Source organism: Cygnus olor, chromosome 1 (genome assembly GCF_009769625.2).
Source record: "Cygnus olor isolate bCygOlo1 chromosome 1, bCygOlo1.pri.v2, whole genome shotgun sequence".
Lineage (NCBI taxonomy): Eukaryota > Metazoa > Chordata > Aves > Anseriformes > Anatidae > Cygnus > Cygnus olor.
In genome coordinates, this window is record NC_049169.1 from 96,400,259 (window position 1) to 96,416,862 (window position 16,604).

Here is a 16,604-nt window from a genome sequence, read left to right on the forward strand (position 1 = left end):
TCTATGGGTCTGGATGTAAAGGGCAGGTACGCGTAATATATATTTTGAAAACTTATAGTTATGAGACTGCAAATTCCGGTAACTGCGAGCTATTTTAAGACTAGGTCTTTCCTCATGACCTGCTGGAGAGGGGGGTGGAGTGGAAGAGGTACCGAGTCTGAGGCACTCCAGGTAACACGTACCACTATATAAATTTTAATGCCAACTAAGTAGGATAACATATGGTACTTTGCTGCAAACTGAAGTGTGTGTGCAGGCTCAGGGGAGGAGGTTAAAGCCGTACAGTCTGATCCTGTCTCTCCTCCTCCATCTTTCTGAATGCAAATTATACATACGGTGTTATTAAACACACATAATTTCCCCAAAAGAAGAACCTTTCCTTTTCTAATTTCCATCCAACCTCTGCTTGTGACAAGTTCGTCCCAGTTCGCAGCAAATGTAGTATTACAAAAGCCTCACTTGCAACTGGGCACACCACATGTAAGTATTGCGTGCATATACGTGCACATATGGGAAGGAGGGACACCATTCTCCAGCCTCTGACCATATACATATTGAAATTTTCTTTACTGTATGCATGCACACACACTCACATCTATGTATGCATGTGTGCCGTCATATAATGGCACCATCTGCTGCCAGACCTGGAAGTTTTGCAACATCGTCTGTTGCTGCATTTATACATTCCTTTTAATAATTTTGTGTGTGTGTGGTTTTTTGTTTTTCAAACAGGGGAGTATCAGCAGAGCACAGACCCTCTTGCACAGATCCTGACATACCTTCTCGATGTATATTGTTTGATAATGGAGGCCTCGTGCACGCCAGAGACCAGGGAAAGAGCACCTGGGTCTCGCAGCCAACACTGGCGCAGATCAGGACGTACCAGGGAAACCTCGCTCAGCATCTGCTGGATCGTGGCGTGCCTGAAACATGCGGCACCCCGGGCTAATGGAGAGGTCATGGGCCAGCCCCGTCAGCCCCCGCCCGTCCCAGCTAATAGCCTGCACACGCCACGGACCCGGGGCTCGCTTTTGCTCCTCTGGCACTTAATACAAAGGGTGCCACAACTTAGCAGCGGCCTTAAGTGCCACAACAATACTACTGATAATCAGGGTTACAATTTTACTGCCAAGACTCTGTTATTATGTAGCATTATACCTTTGAGCAAGCCTATTCTCATTCCTAGCAAAGAGCTCAACTCAGTGCTCCCTGTTATAAATCATATGCTAATTATAAGTGTAATCTGAACAGCTTTTCCTTCTCTCTTAATATTAATGTATAGGGCATAAACTTTGTTGTGATGCGGCAGTGCTACTTTGCCTGAGGTCCCTTTGTCCTCTAGCACAGCTCCACATGTAGAAAACCAGCAAAATATTGGGTGGCCATGAACAGAGGGAGCATAAATTGCTCATGTTGCAGGATCGCACACGGTGCTATAGTTCCTGCCTGTCATTTGAGGCCAGCCCAACCTCTGACACATGTAACTTTAAGGCACTAAGTACCCATTGGGATGAAAGTTCCCGTACATGCTGTCAGCCTGAATCCTCCTATTATTTAAAAACACCTGGTAAGAATGGATATTGTGCACTCAGTTAACTGTTAGTTTCCATCAGTGCAGCAGAATAGGATTAATTAAACTTTCGATGAAAAGTTGATGCTTGGAAAAACTCAAAACCCACGAGCCAGATTCTGGACTTGGCGAGGTCCCAACTCTCCAAGGGTCTGAGCATCATCTGAGAAGCACTGGGCAGCTTAGGCCCTGGATGAGTCACTTGTACCTCGTTATTAGCTGTCCCTGGGAACCTGCCCCAAAGACAAATGAGGTATTTCTGGCAGTGCCCTTGGGCTTTGGTGGATTTGTCCTGGTATAACTGAGCGGATGGGAATGGCAATGTGACCCATTTTGTTTCCAGCTAGTGACGAGCTCCATCCATTTCAGAAGTCACAAAAAGCCAAACCTGCCCTTGTGCCTAGACTGCCAAAAGCCCTGGACAAGTTACAAGTCCTGCTGAAGCCCTCAGACAAGTGCTGTAAAGGCACTTTGGGGACGAGTGCGCTGAGCTGGCTCCCGATGGAGATGATCTTTCCCCCTGACATGCTGTACAGATAGCTGATCCCACACACAGCATGGACTACAGAGGCCAAATTGCTTCCAGCCCTGCCTGAAGGCCAAACAGGACGCACTGGCATGGTCCCCTGCCTCCCCAATTTGCAGCAGCCCTGTGCTACCACACACGTCCCGGCTTAGCCAAGGTCCTCCTATTTCTCATCCCCTCCCTGGGCTGACAGCATACAACAAAAATAGGGTCCCTGCCTTTGCTCACCCACTAATGCAGACAAAATGAGGCAGGAGAGGGTGCTGGGGGGGGGGGATGGCTAAAAGAAAGAACAATTGGGGTCAGACTTTATTTTTCATGTTTTAATTAGTTTGGGGGGATATTTTGTGTGTTTGTTGCTTGGAGATATTTTTCTTTCATGTCAAGCTGGGAAGTTGCATTCGAAACCTGATAACCTTGTGCCTGTGATCTTACAAGCAAAACATTGGCAGGAACTACACAATTCCTTCTCAATACTCAGAATACAGTTCAGTGTCCTCCTTCACTTGCTGAAGACAGAGTTAAAAATGAAACCTTAAATCTGACAGGGCCGCTGATGTGCAGCATCATCTTTGAAGCATCCTGTTCCATCTTCTTGGTTGTAGCTGGACAAATACCATTACCTCGGTTCAGCCCTCCTCACCTCTTCCAGCTTCCAGACCCCTCCTCCTCCCTTTTCAGCCTTACTCTAAGGAGCTGACCATTACCCTTTTCCCTATGGACAGTCCACCGCAAGCTACTTTTATTCTCCTTTTCTGCAATTCCCTTCCTAACTTCCCCATGCCAAATACTCACTAAAAGTCATCAACCTTCAGCAAGGCCAACAGATGAATCAAATCTGCTGCCAGGTCATTTAGGACATGAGCCAGTATAGCGTTCAGAACATTTTTTTTTTTAAAGTCCATAGCAAGGGAGTATTTAAATGCCATAGCTTTAAAAAGCCGTATCCACGCTTCCCAGAATAATTATATTCTAACAAGCTGTAGATGAAGCTCCAGAGGAGTGGCTTCCTCTAGGAACATTAGGGCTTATAATAAGAAAATATTTTTTCTCTCCTTCATAGATCAGTCCCATCCACCCATTCTTCCACCTACACGTGTGACAGCATATATATAAATGTGTAAGGCCCCAAAGGAGAAGATTCATTGAGAATCCCCTGTCTCCTGTGCCGCACTGAATGTTCCGCACCACAATGTACACGAACAAAATGTTTTCAGCAATAGTATCATTATGTATATTGCTTTCAATTCTCTCCAACTGCATACTGTTTTTATTCCCTCCTACATTTTCACTTCCTTACAAGCTACAGGATGGAGCTACTGTGCACTGGTAAACTGCTGCTGCATGTTCCCTCTTCTCTCAGAAGCAGAAGCATAACAAAGACAGGTGATACGATCTCTGTATCCCTTACCTATCTCTCTGTGGAGGTAAAGATCTGCGCTCAGCACACAGTCAATACAGATCATCTAATGTTTTTTTCCTCGGCTAGGTTTTCCCCTTGTGTTGCCACTGGTGGATCTGCAGGCACGGAGAGTGAGACGCCGGGAGTTTTTCAAACATGAGGCTGTCCAAGTGAGTTATGTTTCGGAGGGGCAGGGAAGATGGTGAGGGGGGAGCCAGCAAACAGAGCCTGGCTTTAAAGCTGTGGGACTGAAATGCCATCCTGCAGGACCTCAAGTGGCCTCGACAGAGGGAAACCTCTCCACCTTCAAGCCCCATGGGGCAGTCCTATCTCTTCTGGAGCAGGGGAAGAAAGTTCCCAGAAAGCTGAGGCTGGTCCCAGGGAAAGAGAGGGAGACAACCTCCCTTCCAAGGAAACACGGAAAACATACACCCTGCCATGTCTGCTTAAAGAGCTCAGAGAGGCAGCTGAGGAAGGAAAAGCCTGTGCACTGCCCACAGCCACTTCTGATGGCAGCACAGCCTGCCAGGAACACCGTATTGCTCGGGGCAAGCAGTTACAGGGCTGGGAGGTGCGCTGCTCCTGCGAACTGTGTCACTTGGCACACATCTGGCTGACACAGCTGGATCACCTCGTTCAGATGTTTTATTTTACTGCCTGACATAACGTTGGCAAGCCACGCTCCCCACACACACATACACGCACTGAAACCACTCTCACACGCAACCCCGCTCGGCTTGCTGACAAAACGCTTTACAGGCAGCACATGCAGGCAGCGTCTCCACCATCCACTCAGCCCTGCTCTGCTGCAAATGCAGCTTTAGCACACGGTGTTTAGATAACTCAAAAGCTCCAAGGTTAAGTGGGAAATAGAAATCCAGTGACCCCTGGCTGGGCAAGTGAGCTTAATGACTTTGCTGCTGCTGTATGTACCAAACATATGCCAGCAAGCAGCTGCCTGACCAAAGCAAAGGCTTGATGGAAGGGATTTGCCTTTAAAAAATGGGATAAGTTGGCTGAGAGCCCCGCCAGAAAAGGGTTAACGGGATATATGAATTGCTACTGGGTGGAAGGGAGAGGAGCCCGGAGTCAGAGGCAACACCCCTTGTTAGGTGTTTACCGTGTCGCATCTAAACCCCTTCCATCGCATATGCAAGCCAGATAAATTACTCTGTAAATCCTATTACTCCGTGTGGATAAATCTTACATGCGAGTTAACAAGTCTGGAGAGCTGGGGAATGGAAGCTGTGAACGGATATTCTGGGATCAAAACAACCCGGCACACGGGGCTGAGGGAAGCGATACGCACACACACGCGCACACACATCCCTCTTCTGGCATCCTTCGTCCCTGATCCCATCTTGCTGGCTCACATGCCCCGCTGTCATTAAATGGAAGGGATGCAAGACACAGGGGATCACGTAGCAGGCCTTTTGGTGGCATCTAGCAGGATTTATTTCAGAGGAAGAAAAAGAAAACTTTGCGGCTGCTGTTAGCTTTGCTAGGGAATTGCTCCCTTGACGCTTCAGGGTTTGTGCACTATCAGCTCCTCATACAGATTCCAGACTTATTTTACGTTACGTCCAGTAGTTTTATAGCCATAATATACAGTGTGTGCACACTCACACGCACAGCATTTTCCTTCAGCAGTGAAGTTACTGAAGGTAAGTTGAGCACGGCAGAATATGAACAACAAACCTGCAGGAAAAAAGATGACTGGTTTACAGCTATTTGGGACGCTCTTAACCAAAAGCCCAAGAACTCAGAACTGCCTCTGGAAGGAAAACCTGTGCGATGGATAGGGAAATACAGCACTCAACGCTGCCTGTGAACGAGGTTTCCTGTGCAAAGACACCCTCCTCGCAACTGCTCAGACTCACAGACACAGCATACACCCAGTATACTGAGCCCTGCGAAGAAACCAACCCAGCAAACGAGCTACAAGCTGCGTAGACCTCCAAAGCTGTTCCACCGTTTTTTTCCCCCAACCTTTCAAGAGCTGTATCCATTTCCCCTCCCTTCCGGGCACAAAAATAAATAAATAAAATTAAAAGCCAGAGTTTCCCAAAAGAACTTGCCCAAGAGTTCCCGCAGCACCGGGGATAAAGTTTTTCCGGAGGTACAAAAAGAAGTGTGGGGAGATCAATGGAACATCTGGCAAGCACAGCTGGATCCCTTTTTGATTCCTCTATTGATACTGAAGGTCTGGTGGAAAACCTACATTTGCGAGAGCTGGCTACACAAACAGATCTTTCCCACACTGAAATTCTTTTGATCCAGAGCACTATGCAGAGGAGAGCGGTTGCAAACGGTTTTCAAAAGCTTTGCAATTTTCGACATTAAAGCACAAACACACGCGTGGAGCCTGTTTGTAAGCAGCTGCTGCTGCTGCAGTTCGAGACGTACAACAACACACGCTTTTACAGAGACATACACGCACACACGTACATAGTATCACATCTATACGTTGCACATACACAGAAACAGACACACGTACGGAGAAGGAAAAGTTGGCAAAATGCCCTACCTGAGGATGGCCGTATCCCCCTGCCTCACGGTGATGTTATCGGTACCTCGGGTAAAATCCACGCTGCGGACTGGCAGCCCTGTAGGGAGAAGGCAAAGCAATCTCAGTAGGACCAGTGGTAATTGTTTCCGATCAGGCTGAGCCCTTGCTACCATGGCTGGTCTCGTTGAGTTTCACTGTCTGTACTTGTCTCTCTCTCTCTCTCTGCGTGAGTATGTGGATAGATGGATGGAGAAAGAAAAACAATAGTAATAATGTACAACTCTCGCTCTGATGGACAGCCCCAGAAAGGGGAGGTGATTTCACAGTCCTTCTTAGCTGCCACTTTCTCTTGCTCTTTTCAGTCTTTTGCTGGCTTCTTTCCCCCTCTTTTCCTGTTTTTAAGGCTTTCCGAAAAGTCTTAGCACAACCTTCAATTGAAGAAAAAAACAGAGAGAGGAGTGTGCGTGCGTCGGCAAGGTAGATAAAAACGACACAAAAGTCAGGTAGCAAAATAATTTAAAAATAGCAGTAATTAAATCAACCCGTCTGGAGTGATGAAGAGAGGCAGGAAAAAAAAAAAAAAGGAAAAGGAACAGCCCAGCTCCTGTGCTGCTGGCTGCGCGTGTGGATGGTCCTGCTCCAGTGCGTGGCTGTGCAGCCTCCCAGCTCCCTTCCTAACCCACTTTCCCAGGCGGAGCGAGGGAGGGAGGAGGGAGAAGAGGAGGAGGAGGGAGGGAGCCGTACTCGTGAGACGACGACGGCGGCTTGGCTCCACAGCAGGAGCGAGCACGGGAGGGGAGCGCGGAGCGGCCGCTTGCTGCCCCGTGCCCCCAGCCCCACCGACCCCATTGCCCCAGGACGATTCTTCTGCGGTGGGACCTGGCCGAGGACGAGCGTGTGCATGTGCATGAGAGGGGAAAGGGCTGGAGGCCAACGAGCCTGGAGAGAGGAGAGGCGATGGCGAGGGAGGGGGGCACTGCAGCGGGGAGAGGGGACGTGGAGGGGAGAGGGCTGGGGAGAGGGAGGTGGGGAGGGGAGGAGGGAGAGGCAGAGAGGGAAGGGGATGGGAGGGGAAGAGGAGGATGGAGGAAGGATGGGGGGAGAGGAAGAAGGGACTGGAAGAAGAAGCGGGCAGCGAGGCAGAGAGAAGACAGGGGTGGCTGGGGGAGGTAGATGGAGGGAGGCCCAGGGAGCGGGGTAGGAAGGATGGAGGACGATACAGCGAATATTGACGAGAGAAAATGCAGAGAAAAGGGAAGGGGGGGTGCAAAGTAGCTGTGGCCAAAAGTGCAAACAACTTGGCTTTGCGGCCCGAAGCCGCAAGCTCGCTGATTTAAAGAGGAGCTTTATTGGCAACTGCCCTTGCAGCCTCAAACCGTGCTTTTTTTCCCTCTCAGACTTTCTCTCCCCAGATAAACAGTTGCACATCGCTCCCTCCTCCTCCCTCCCCTCCATCCTTCCCTCCCCCCCACCTCCTTTCCCAGCCTTTGAGGGATGGCCGGCAGACAATGCTGGTATTGAGTTGCCCGCAGTGTGAATGCTCAGCCTGTCCTCCCCGAGTGCCAGCACCAACAGCTGAGCCCGGAGCCCTGCGGCAGCGCTGCCCGCCGGGAAGGCTCCCAGAGCGCACATACCATCACCATCACCGGCATCGTCGCGAGAGAAGGGAGATTAAATTAATGGAGAGGAATGAGCCGTATGTTTCACTGCTGATGATGCCTGCCTGCCATTCTCCCCCAGCCCGCGCTCTCCTCTGCCTGCCGGAGGGATGAGGGGATGCTCCGAGGGATGCTCGGCTGGCGTAACCCTTCTGTGGCCGAAGCTCAGTGGGGCTGGGAGGGGGCAGCGGGGATCGGGGAGCAAAGAGGGGTGGCCAGAGACGTGTGGCCAGAGACGTGGGTGCAAGAAAAGCTGAGGGAACTCTGCTACGAGGTGCTGCCCTGTGTGGTCACAGCACTGCTGCAGGCGTGTGCGGGAGAGGAAAGCGCAGGTCCTGCACACTGCCTGCTTCACTTCTGGCCCTGGAGGCTCCTGGGGATATGGTGGACCCAAAATTAGCAGATGTAAGCAATGGCTCCATGTCCTTCAAATGGCCACTCAGGACCAGATGCACCTAGCCCTGCGTTCTGTCACTGAGCACAGCCTGGAGCCAACGCACGAGCACAAGGCAAGCTGCAGTGACACTGCCCATGAGCACTTCTCTAATTTCCAGTGATTTGTGGCTATGGCATGTCCCAAGCCAGTAGCAGTGTCTTTGTAGTTAATGGCCCTCGATTGATTTTCTTCTTCCAGGAATGCGTCCAGTCCTTTCTGAACCCCTAGGAACTGACCCCTGCAGTCTTGGTATGGAAAGGCCATGCTGTCTATGAGTACTTAAACAATCCCCTCATGTGTTAAAAGCCCACAAATTAAGGACTAAGGTCATGACACCACTGCTCCAGTGTCATGCAAGCAGTGCCAAAAGAGATGACTGCTTTGTATTCAAGCCAAGGGAGTACGCAGATTCAGATATTTCCCCTACAGGAGACTCGGTGTGCATGGCACCAGAGAAGGGGAGCAATGAGTAGGAGATGGGTGTTAATCCATGCACCGGGCATTCCCAAACTACTGCAGAGAGAGATCTGGTTGATGAGGGTGTCACTTTGAAGACGACTGTGGTGCTGATAGACTGCTCCAGTGAGATGGGCAGTGCTACAGAGATGCCATGGCACCGGTGGCATCCCAGGTGCAGTGCAACGGGCACCACCAGGAGGATACCTCTGTGCTCTTGTTGCAGAGCTTGAGTACAGCTGAGACCCAGTCCCACGTGAAGTTACCAATGATGGGAATGCACCCCTCCTGCAAGTCAAAAGGTTGCATGGATCCATTTTACAAGGGTCTTCCACATATGTTTCATCTACATCTAATAAGATCTATTGTATGTTAATTAAATGCCAGTGGAGTAAGGAAAACATATTTGTCAAAGATTAACTATTATGTAATGCAAGAAGCATCTGCCACCCAACTGCTAGAGCTCACTAAATATTTCCTTATCTCAGAGTATTTACTTAGGAGGCAATAACTATCCAGTTAAATCTAAATTTAATGCTTAGTTAAATACACTTCATGGAAAGTGGCACCAATATGTTTTATATAGAGAGTGACAGAGGGGGTTTTGGGGAGGGAGAAGGCAGGAATCCTGCCTCCAAACCCCTTTTAACATCCTGACTCGAGGTGGGACTACAAAATGGGGTGCATCACAGTGGCCTCAGAGGCTCCTCTCCAGTGAGATGGAAGGACAAGTGAAGTCTTTATCTTCTTAGACATTTATACAATCCTCATTAGAACCACCTTAGCATACCTATTTAATGATAATAATCATAATAATCAGAGAGATGAGGATGAAATTCCCTTGAGTGTCTTGTAAACCTTGGGGAAAAAAAAAACAACACCAAAATTGATAGGCCGTATTTGCTTTTAGAAACATACAGAAGTAAAAGTAAGGGGTTGTCTGGGTGTAAAAGTCCAAACAAGCAGGAATCACACAAATCCTAGAAGAGATCCTCACAAGTAAAATAAATAACCTTGGTTGTTTTTTGTTTTGTTTTGTTTTTTTGGTTGTTTTTTTTTTTTTTTTTTGCGTGTGCTCCCAGAAGAAATAACTCTCTGGACCCATCTCCCCCTGCTGGAAGCAGATTATGAAAACAGCAGGTCTGCCTTCTAACTTTCCTACCTTCTAAAACCCTGAGGGAAAATTCAAGTAAACAATCAGACCAAGCACACCACAAACGTGTCCTGCCACCTTTTAACGCTATTTACCAATACTCTGTAGGTGCAGGACTGGCAGGCCAAATTTTGCCAATATGCAGTGGAGGAATGGATGGGACAGAGCCAAGTCCTGCAGCCACATCACTCAGCTCCAGTGCAAAACACACCCTGTTGGCCTACAGCAACACTCTTTGATGAGGGCAGGTTGTATGGCACCACCAAAGGCACGGCAGGAACGCCTAGATGGCAGGTCTAGGGAGCTGTCTGCGCTGTGGGTGCAGGATAGCTCTGCATGCAAGCTGAAAGGAAAACAGCAACACAAGCAGACACAGCCTGGCTAGCCTCGCTTTCCCCAGCTTTGAGAGAAATGTGTTAGATATCACAGCCAGGGCCTCTTGGCTGCCCAAGGGAGAGACCCTCCATGCTGGCCCAGGTAGGCAGCCTCCATGGAAATATGCAGCACTGAGATGTTGTCACCCAGGTCACCTCTGTCTACCTGTGTAGCAGCTCTGTTTTTGAAACACACAGAATCTGACCTGGTGAAAGCCTGAAGTGCCACCGGCTTTTGATGGAAAGCCAGCAGAAACTAAAAGCACAGACTCCAGCCACAAATAGGGATGGGCTATTTTGTGTTTGAGGTGTCTAAAGGCAAAGAATGATGCACAAAAACCTAGAATCACAGAATCATTAAGGTTAGAAAAGACCTTTGAGATCACCCGGTCCAACCATCACCCTACTACCAATGTCACCCACTAAACTCCAGGCAATGCCGGCTGCAGCAGCCATTTGTATGATGGGGATGGCTGCCCTCTAGGAGAGCTCATCAGCTCTCTCCACAAACAGCCACAAAATGGCAACTGTTGTCACTTGACTTTCAATGACTACCAAAAACACTGAAACTGGTGACTTGTTCCCAAATCTCAGTAGAATTGAGGAAAAGACATTTCTGAAAAAAAAAATATAAAAGAGAACTGCTCACACACACAAGCCTCCAGACTCTTTCATGTCCCACACGATTGCTGTAAGGGGAGTGTACAACTGCTCCACCAGCAGAGTCCAGGCACCTAGGGACTTTATCCAGGGTATCTACAATGATGAGTGACAACATATGATGTTTTGTGAGCTATAAAATGTTTAGTCAAGATACACTGCTGTACTCAGCAGCAGAGCCTGCCCAAAGCTTCTCAGGCATGCAGAGAAAATACAGCTTTGTTGTGTTGGCAGAGGAGTTATGGAGAGGAACACGGAAGAGACAAAGGGGTTTCAGTACATGGGGAGGAAGATTAAAGGACTGTGGCAAGGCAGTGATGATGTCTCCTTCCTCTCATCCTTCCTGTACCTGCAGATCCTCCCTGCACACATTTCTGCCCTGATGACCAACGGCCGCATCCATTTTATTAAGCATCTACGTTTCACTCGCCTTTGCTTCCTGGGAAACAGGAAGCCAAAGAAGGAGGAGAGGAGAAGAAGCAGGGCCAGAAGAGAGGTGGAAAAGCCTTTGAATACAGCAGTTACCTCTACAGGCAAATTGAGAAAGAAGTAGGCCTTGAATGGCAAATCCCCATCTCCTCAGACTCAGAGAATTCCCCTAGGCCATACTCTGTCCATTCCTTCAGCTATACCTGCCTGAAACAGTGGCCTCCAACTATACCAAGCCGAAGAATCTGCTAGAAAGGGGGGACGCTTCCATGAGGCAACTGAAAAGAATAGTCTGCTGAGGGCAGGAAGCTGTCTACCGAACTTCATCCTGTGCAGGCTGTAACATCAATGCCACTTATTCAGATCCCCAAGGCACTTACAGAAAACAGGTTATATGGAAACATTCTGCAGTCTGAGGAAATATAAGCCTGATAGCTCTCATACTAGAATTAACATTTTCAGTATGTGCTTTATTAAAAAAAAAAAAAAAACAAAACAACAACAACAAAAAAACACTTTTTATGGCTACTTTGCAATTCTATAAATTAATCCGTCTTTTGAATCTGAAAATCAGATCTTTTGAATCTCAGCTTAGTCCTGAGACACATAACAGGGCATGTATTGTAACCAGACCAAGCTTCCTCTGAACTAAGGACCTCATCAGGAAGAAGGATTTAGTGCATCAAGAGCACTCAGAGATAGGTCATAACGGTGGGTGAAAACATGCAGGCACAATACCTCTCTGTAACTGTAGTCACTGAGCTGTAACAGAACCTCCTCCTGTACAAGAACAATAGCTGATTTTCACCAATTTGTAACCTTGTTACTATGCAATCGATCTGGCTTCACAATCGATCACCTCGGTGTGGACAATTTAGAGGCCAAGGGCCAGGTTCTCAATTGCCTTAAGCTGACGTATCACCCCTGCAGTTGAAAAAGCTCTGCTGATTTCCACCAGCTAAACATGAGGCCTTGAGTTTTGAAGTTCATCTGCTTCTGCATTGCCTGGGTGGAAAACTCTTATCGCTTTTGCAAGAGAAAACCTTGTTTAACTGGATAAATGAATTTTGTGCTCACTCTGACTTCTCAGAAAGTTTTGCCTTTAGTTAAAGGCTAAATCTGATGCTTGGAGAAGAGGAAAACAGCAGCCCAAAGGTGACTTTTTCAGCAGGACAGGACCAGGTGGCATTAAATAATTAGCATTGCAACTGGTTTTTGGCCTTAATTGCTGGTTGCTACCACAGCATGTGCTTGTAGAACTGTGAAGTCACTGGGAACAGGTCCTTCCTACTTATGAGGAGCAAGAAGTGGGGAGAGCTTCACTTTTAAACAAAAGTTGCCCTTTTGGCCTTACAAATGCAACAAGCATAGAAGCAATGAGTAGTACAGGGAACATGGTGCTGCATTTTCCCTGAATCATCACCTATTATCAGTGACTTCCCCAGTGACACCGCAGAGCTGGGCTTGGCAGCTGCCATGGGTCAGAGGGTGTCCAACCACTTCAAAACCAGGGTAGGCCGCGCAGCTTGGAGGCCATCATCGAGCAGCTGAGTTGGTGGCCCCGGTGGTCAACGGCCTGGCCTCCTTTCCCAGGAAAGGCCGGATAACAGGGAGAACCGATCCCGGCTCTGACGTGTCTTATGGGGACATGACACGTTGACCTGCACTTTCAAACATGGCAACGTGAGTAAGGCATGCCAATTGAGGCGAGCGGTCTGTCCTTCCCATTGAAGACAGCTTCAAGATCTCTGTTCTTTTTATACATTTGGGAGTAAAATCATCACTTCACGCATGTCAAGTAACACTTGATGAGTCAGGCAGAGCCAGGCTTCAACCCTTCAGATCTTTAAATGCTTCACTTCCCACAAAAATGCCTGGAAAGGCGGGAGCTCTGTCTTCTTAGGCCTGGCGTCCCCCCAGAACATTCCTCCCAGTACTGGTGAATATCCACAGCCCTCAATAGAAGAAACTAGGACTGAATTTACAGAAGGATGTTTGAGTAGTTAAAAGTGCCTCCCAACATACAAGCAGAAAGATGGTTGGGATGTTCTACGAGGACTTGGGAGACCTCCAGCTCCAATTTCCACAGTGTCTTTGGGTAAATTACTTAACGAGGCATTCACAAAGGTGTAAAAAGCTAATCTCCCTAGACTCATTCTGCCCTCAGAGAAATAATCTTCTCTTGAGGGCACTTCAGAGCAGATGCCTAATTTAGCTGTTTAAAATTGTTGTGTCTCTCAGGGCGTGTCAAAGTTTCCACCTCTGCAGGGGAGGATCCTAACACACCCTGAGCTTCCAACAGGATTCAAAGGATGAAGCACCAAAGACTGCAAGGCAGTCTGACAGTGCAATAAAACAAACAAACAACAACAAAAAACAGTCCCTGCAAGCCACAGTCTACAAAACACACCAGGAAAATTTGTGATTTATTTCTAACATGCTCATTAACAGGCCCCAAAATGACTGTCTGACAGTTGCAAAGGGTGTTGTGATCACAGCAGACAGGAATCCTATACAACTCAGAGGTGGTGAAACCCATTTTGCTGAGCCTCGCTGTATATTCGATGACCTGCTCTGGCGTGGAGCTCCCCACACAATACTAATGGATGAGAATAATCATTCTGACAGTGATGATTCGGAACAGAGCTCCAAAGTCTTGCTGAAATGATACATGCTACACATTCATCATCACCAGAGAATTAATTTTATTGTGAAAAATAGAGTGCAGCAGGCTGTCGTGCTGAGCGTTTTCTTGTCCATTACAGAAGCTCCCACATAGCTTTTATGAAACTTAAACTGAGGCCTTCAGAGAGACAAGAAAGATTCTCAAGATTTGTGATGCTATCAGGAGAGCAGGCACTGTCAGAAAGCCTCACGCACAACAAGCTGAGAGATAAACGCTTATGCAAAAATTTGGAGAAGGGTCCCTCTGAAACTATGACCTGCCTGAAATCCAAGCTTCTGAAAACACAATCATTTCACTGTGTTCAGATCTGAAAATGAGGAAAATATATTCTTAAAATGTCCATTTTTTCAAGATGTCAAGCCAGAAGAACCCCTCCACAGTCTCAGTAAGTATCATCTTTAGACTACAAGTTAGGGACACCTCTGCATCACAGTATAGAGCTACTGCCTTCTTATTCTTTTGACATATACTTCCTAATGCTTCAGCTTTTATTTTCCCCTTTCCCACACTTATTTTCTGCTTTTTTTCTCCTTTCTCCTTATCCTGATACTTTCGAGTTTCTCTGCCTTTTCTAGGTTGCATCCATGTCCTGTTTCTGTCAGGGACAGCCATACTAATAGGTTTTAAAGCTGTGAGGGACTTCTCAGATCATCCTGTCCAGCTACCTCCCCCAAGCCCTGAAAACTCACCCATTTCTTCTGGCAAGAAGCCACAACTGTTGGTAGAGACAAGGTGCCAGAGCACCATGTTAAAGACCAACTCTCAGCTTTGGCTTATGCACCTCCAGTTGCAGAGATCTACCTTTGTTCAGTGGGTTTAATTATTAATTACACACACACCAGGTCAGGAATTTCTCATGTTATTTTAAGTACAAACTTGTATTTCCTTTATCATCCAGCCACTGAATCAAATTATGATTGTTTGCTTAGATAAAATAAGTGGTCATCTAGTGACAGAAACCCTCTCCCTGAAGGACAGAGTAGTACCTATTTGAGTCTCGCTTTGCACCACTCTTCTTCCTAGTCCAACACTTTGCCAAAAGCCCCTAGCACCTCATGCTAGGGAGGGAAACATGGTGTTGTCAACAGCCTCAAAGGGAGCTGGCAGATGCCAGTTTCATAGCACTGTCCTCAGGATGAAGCCAGGCAGCACACAGGTGGGAGCCAGGAGTGGGAACTTTGGGTCCAAGCAAAAAGCATGGGGAAGGGAGAAGTAGAAGTAGCATGAGGAAGGATGGAGGACCTGCCTGCCCACTGAGAGGTGCAGGAGTAAGTTTCAACGCTGATGGAGGTGGGCTGGATGAGTGACCCATGCATCCTGAAGCAGAGGCCTGAGGGGCATTTCTAAAAGCTTGCAGGTGAGAGTAAGAACAGGCAGGTGTTCTCCTGGGGGACACAGGCAGCTGTGGGAATTCAACCTCTCAGACCCAGCCCCAACCCCCAAGGTGCTAGCAAATGCATCCCCTTCTAACAACAATTTGCTCAGCTCAAACAACCTGTTAGATCCAGCAGCTTTCTGGGGTTTATGAATGACTAAGCCAACTGCCCAAACAGAAACGGAAGCATTTTTTTTTTTCCTCTGAAACCTCCGGGGATTGGTGCATAGTCCTGGTCTTCAGTGACACTTCATTACCTTCCTAATTTATACAACACACCGGTGTTTTTGGAATAATGTAATGAGCCTGCTAGCTTCTTCCTGCAGGCAGACATCAGAGGAGGACAAAGAGCAGGTTGGACAGAGCACCCTGGCAGCTGGTGGAACAAAGGCAGGTGATGTGAAAAAATCCCTACAGTTGGGTCAGACCAGAGCAGGGTAACGAGGAAAAAAAAAAAAAAAAGCCCCTCAAAACCTCTGATGATGAGGAGAAGCTCTGAGTAGGCCATTTCCATGCTTCATTACTTGCCCTCTGATATACAAATGGACTGGTAAATAAACCCCTGATACCAGACCTATGGCACTTGTGGGTGAGGCTACCTCAGGTGCCCTCACGGAACAGGTGTCATTGATTACTTGTGAGTCAAAGTCATTGTCTGTAAGACTCTTTCAAAATATTCTGTCTGCAATAAATTGCCCTGCCCTTGCCAAATGGAAGTGAGAATCCAGCAAGGGCTTGAATTTGTGAAATGGATGGCTTTGAGTCTCTCTAGCATCTGTCTCTGAGCTTCGGGTAGGACAACCACTTTTACACAGTCACATGAATAAATGGCAAAAAATCATTTAGTAAAGGTGCTTTCTGGGTGGTGAGTACATATGACAAAGGAGGTGGTAGGAAAGCCTTTTATAAGTAAGAAAATGCTGCCAAATGCAGGCAGTTACCTACAAAAGTCTTAGTGTTTAAAACATACTCATCTGACAGGGGTCTGTGGCAGAAGGAGCCTAAAAGCAAAAGAATTTCCCCATTAAAACCTTCTAAGAGTGTAGGAGATGTCAAGAGAGATCTTGACAGGTAGAGGCCCCTTGGAGGAATCCTGGCCCCAATACAATCAGGAGCTTTGCCACTGATTTCAGTGGGGCTGCAATTTCACCTCCTGAGTCCACCTCTCACCTTCAGTCCCTGTAAATTCCTCTTGTCTGGAGAATGAGCATAACTCAGGAAAAATGAAGCAAATATGGAAATTAAAGTATACCTTCAAATTCAAATCCATTTAACTGAATTACAGCAATTTTCCAGTAAGTTCATTGCTTGTCAAAGTGAGAAACAAACAGTGAATCTGACTGACCTCAGACAGACCTGGCATAAGCAAA

At 47.5% G+C, this 16,604-nt stretch overlaps 1 protein-coding gene across 5 annotated transcripts in view; it reads right to left on the reverse strand.

Annotated features, from left to right (window-relative positions):
- LOC121076669 (limbic system associated membrane protein) overlaps positions 1 to 16,604 on the reverse strand; it is a 958,116-nt gene that overhangs the window by 278,310 nt on the left and 663,202 nt on the right. For all 5 annotated transcript variants that reach the window (XM_040571198.1, XM_040571206.1, XM_040571190.1 and 2 more), the window contains one exon: positions 6,026 to 6,104. In XM_040571198.1, coding sequence (XP_040427132.1) covers positions 6,026 to 6,104 — 79 coding nt within the window. The remainder of the gene's footprint in view (positions 1 to 6,025; positions 6,105 to 16,604) is intronic.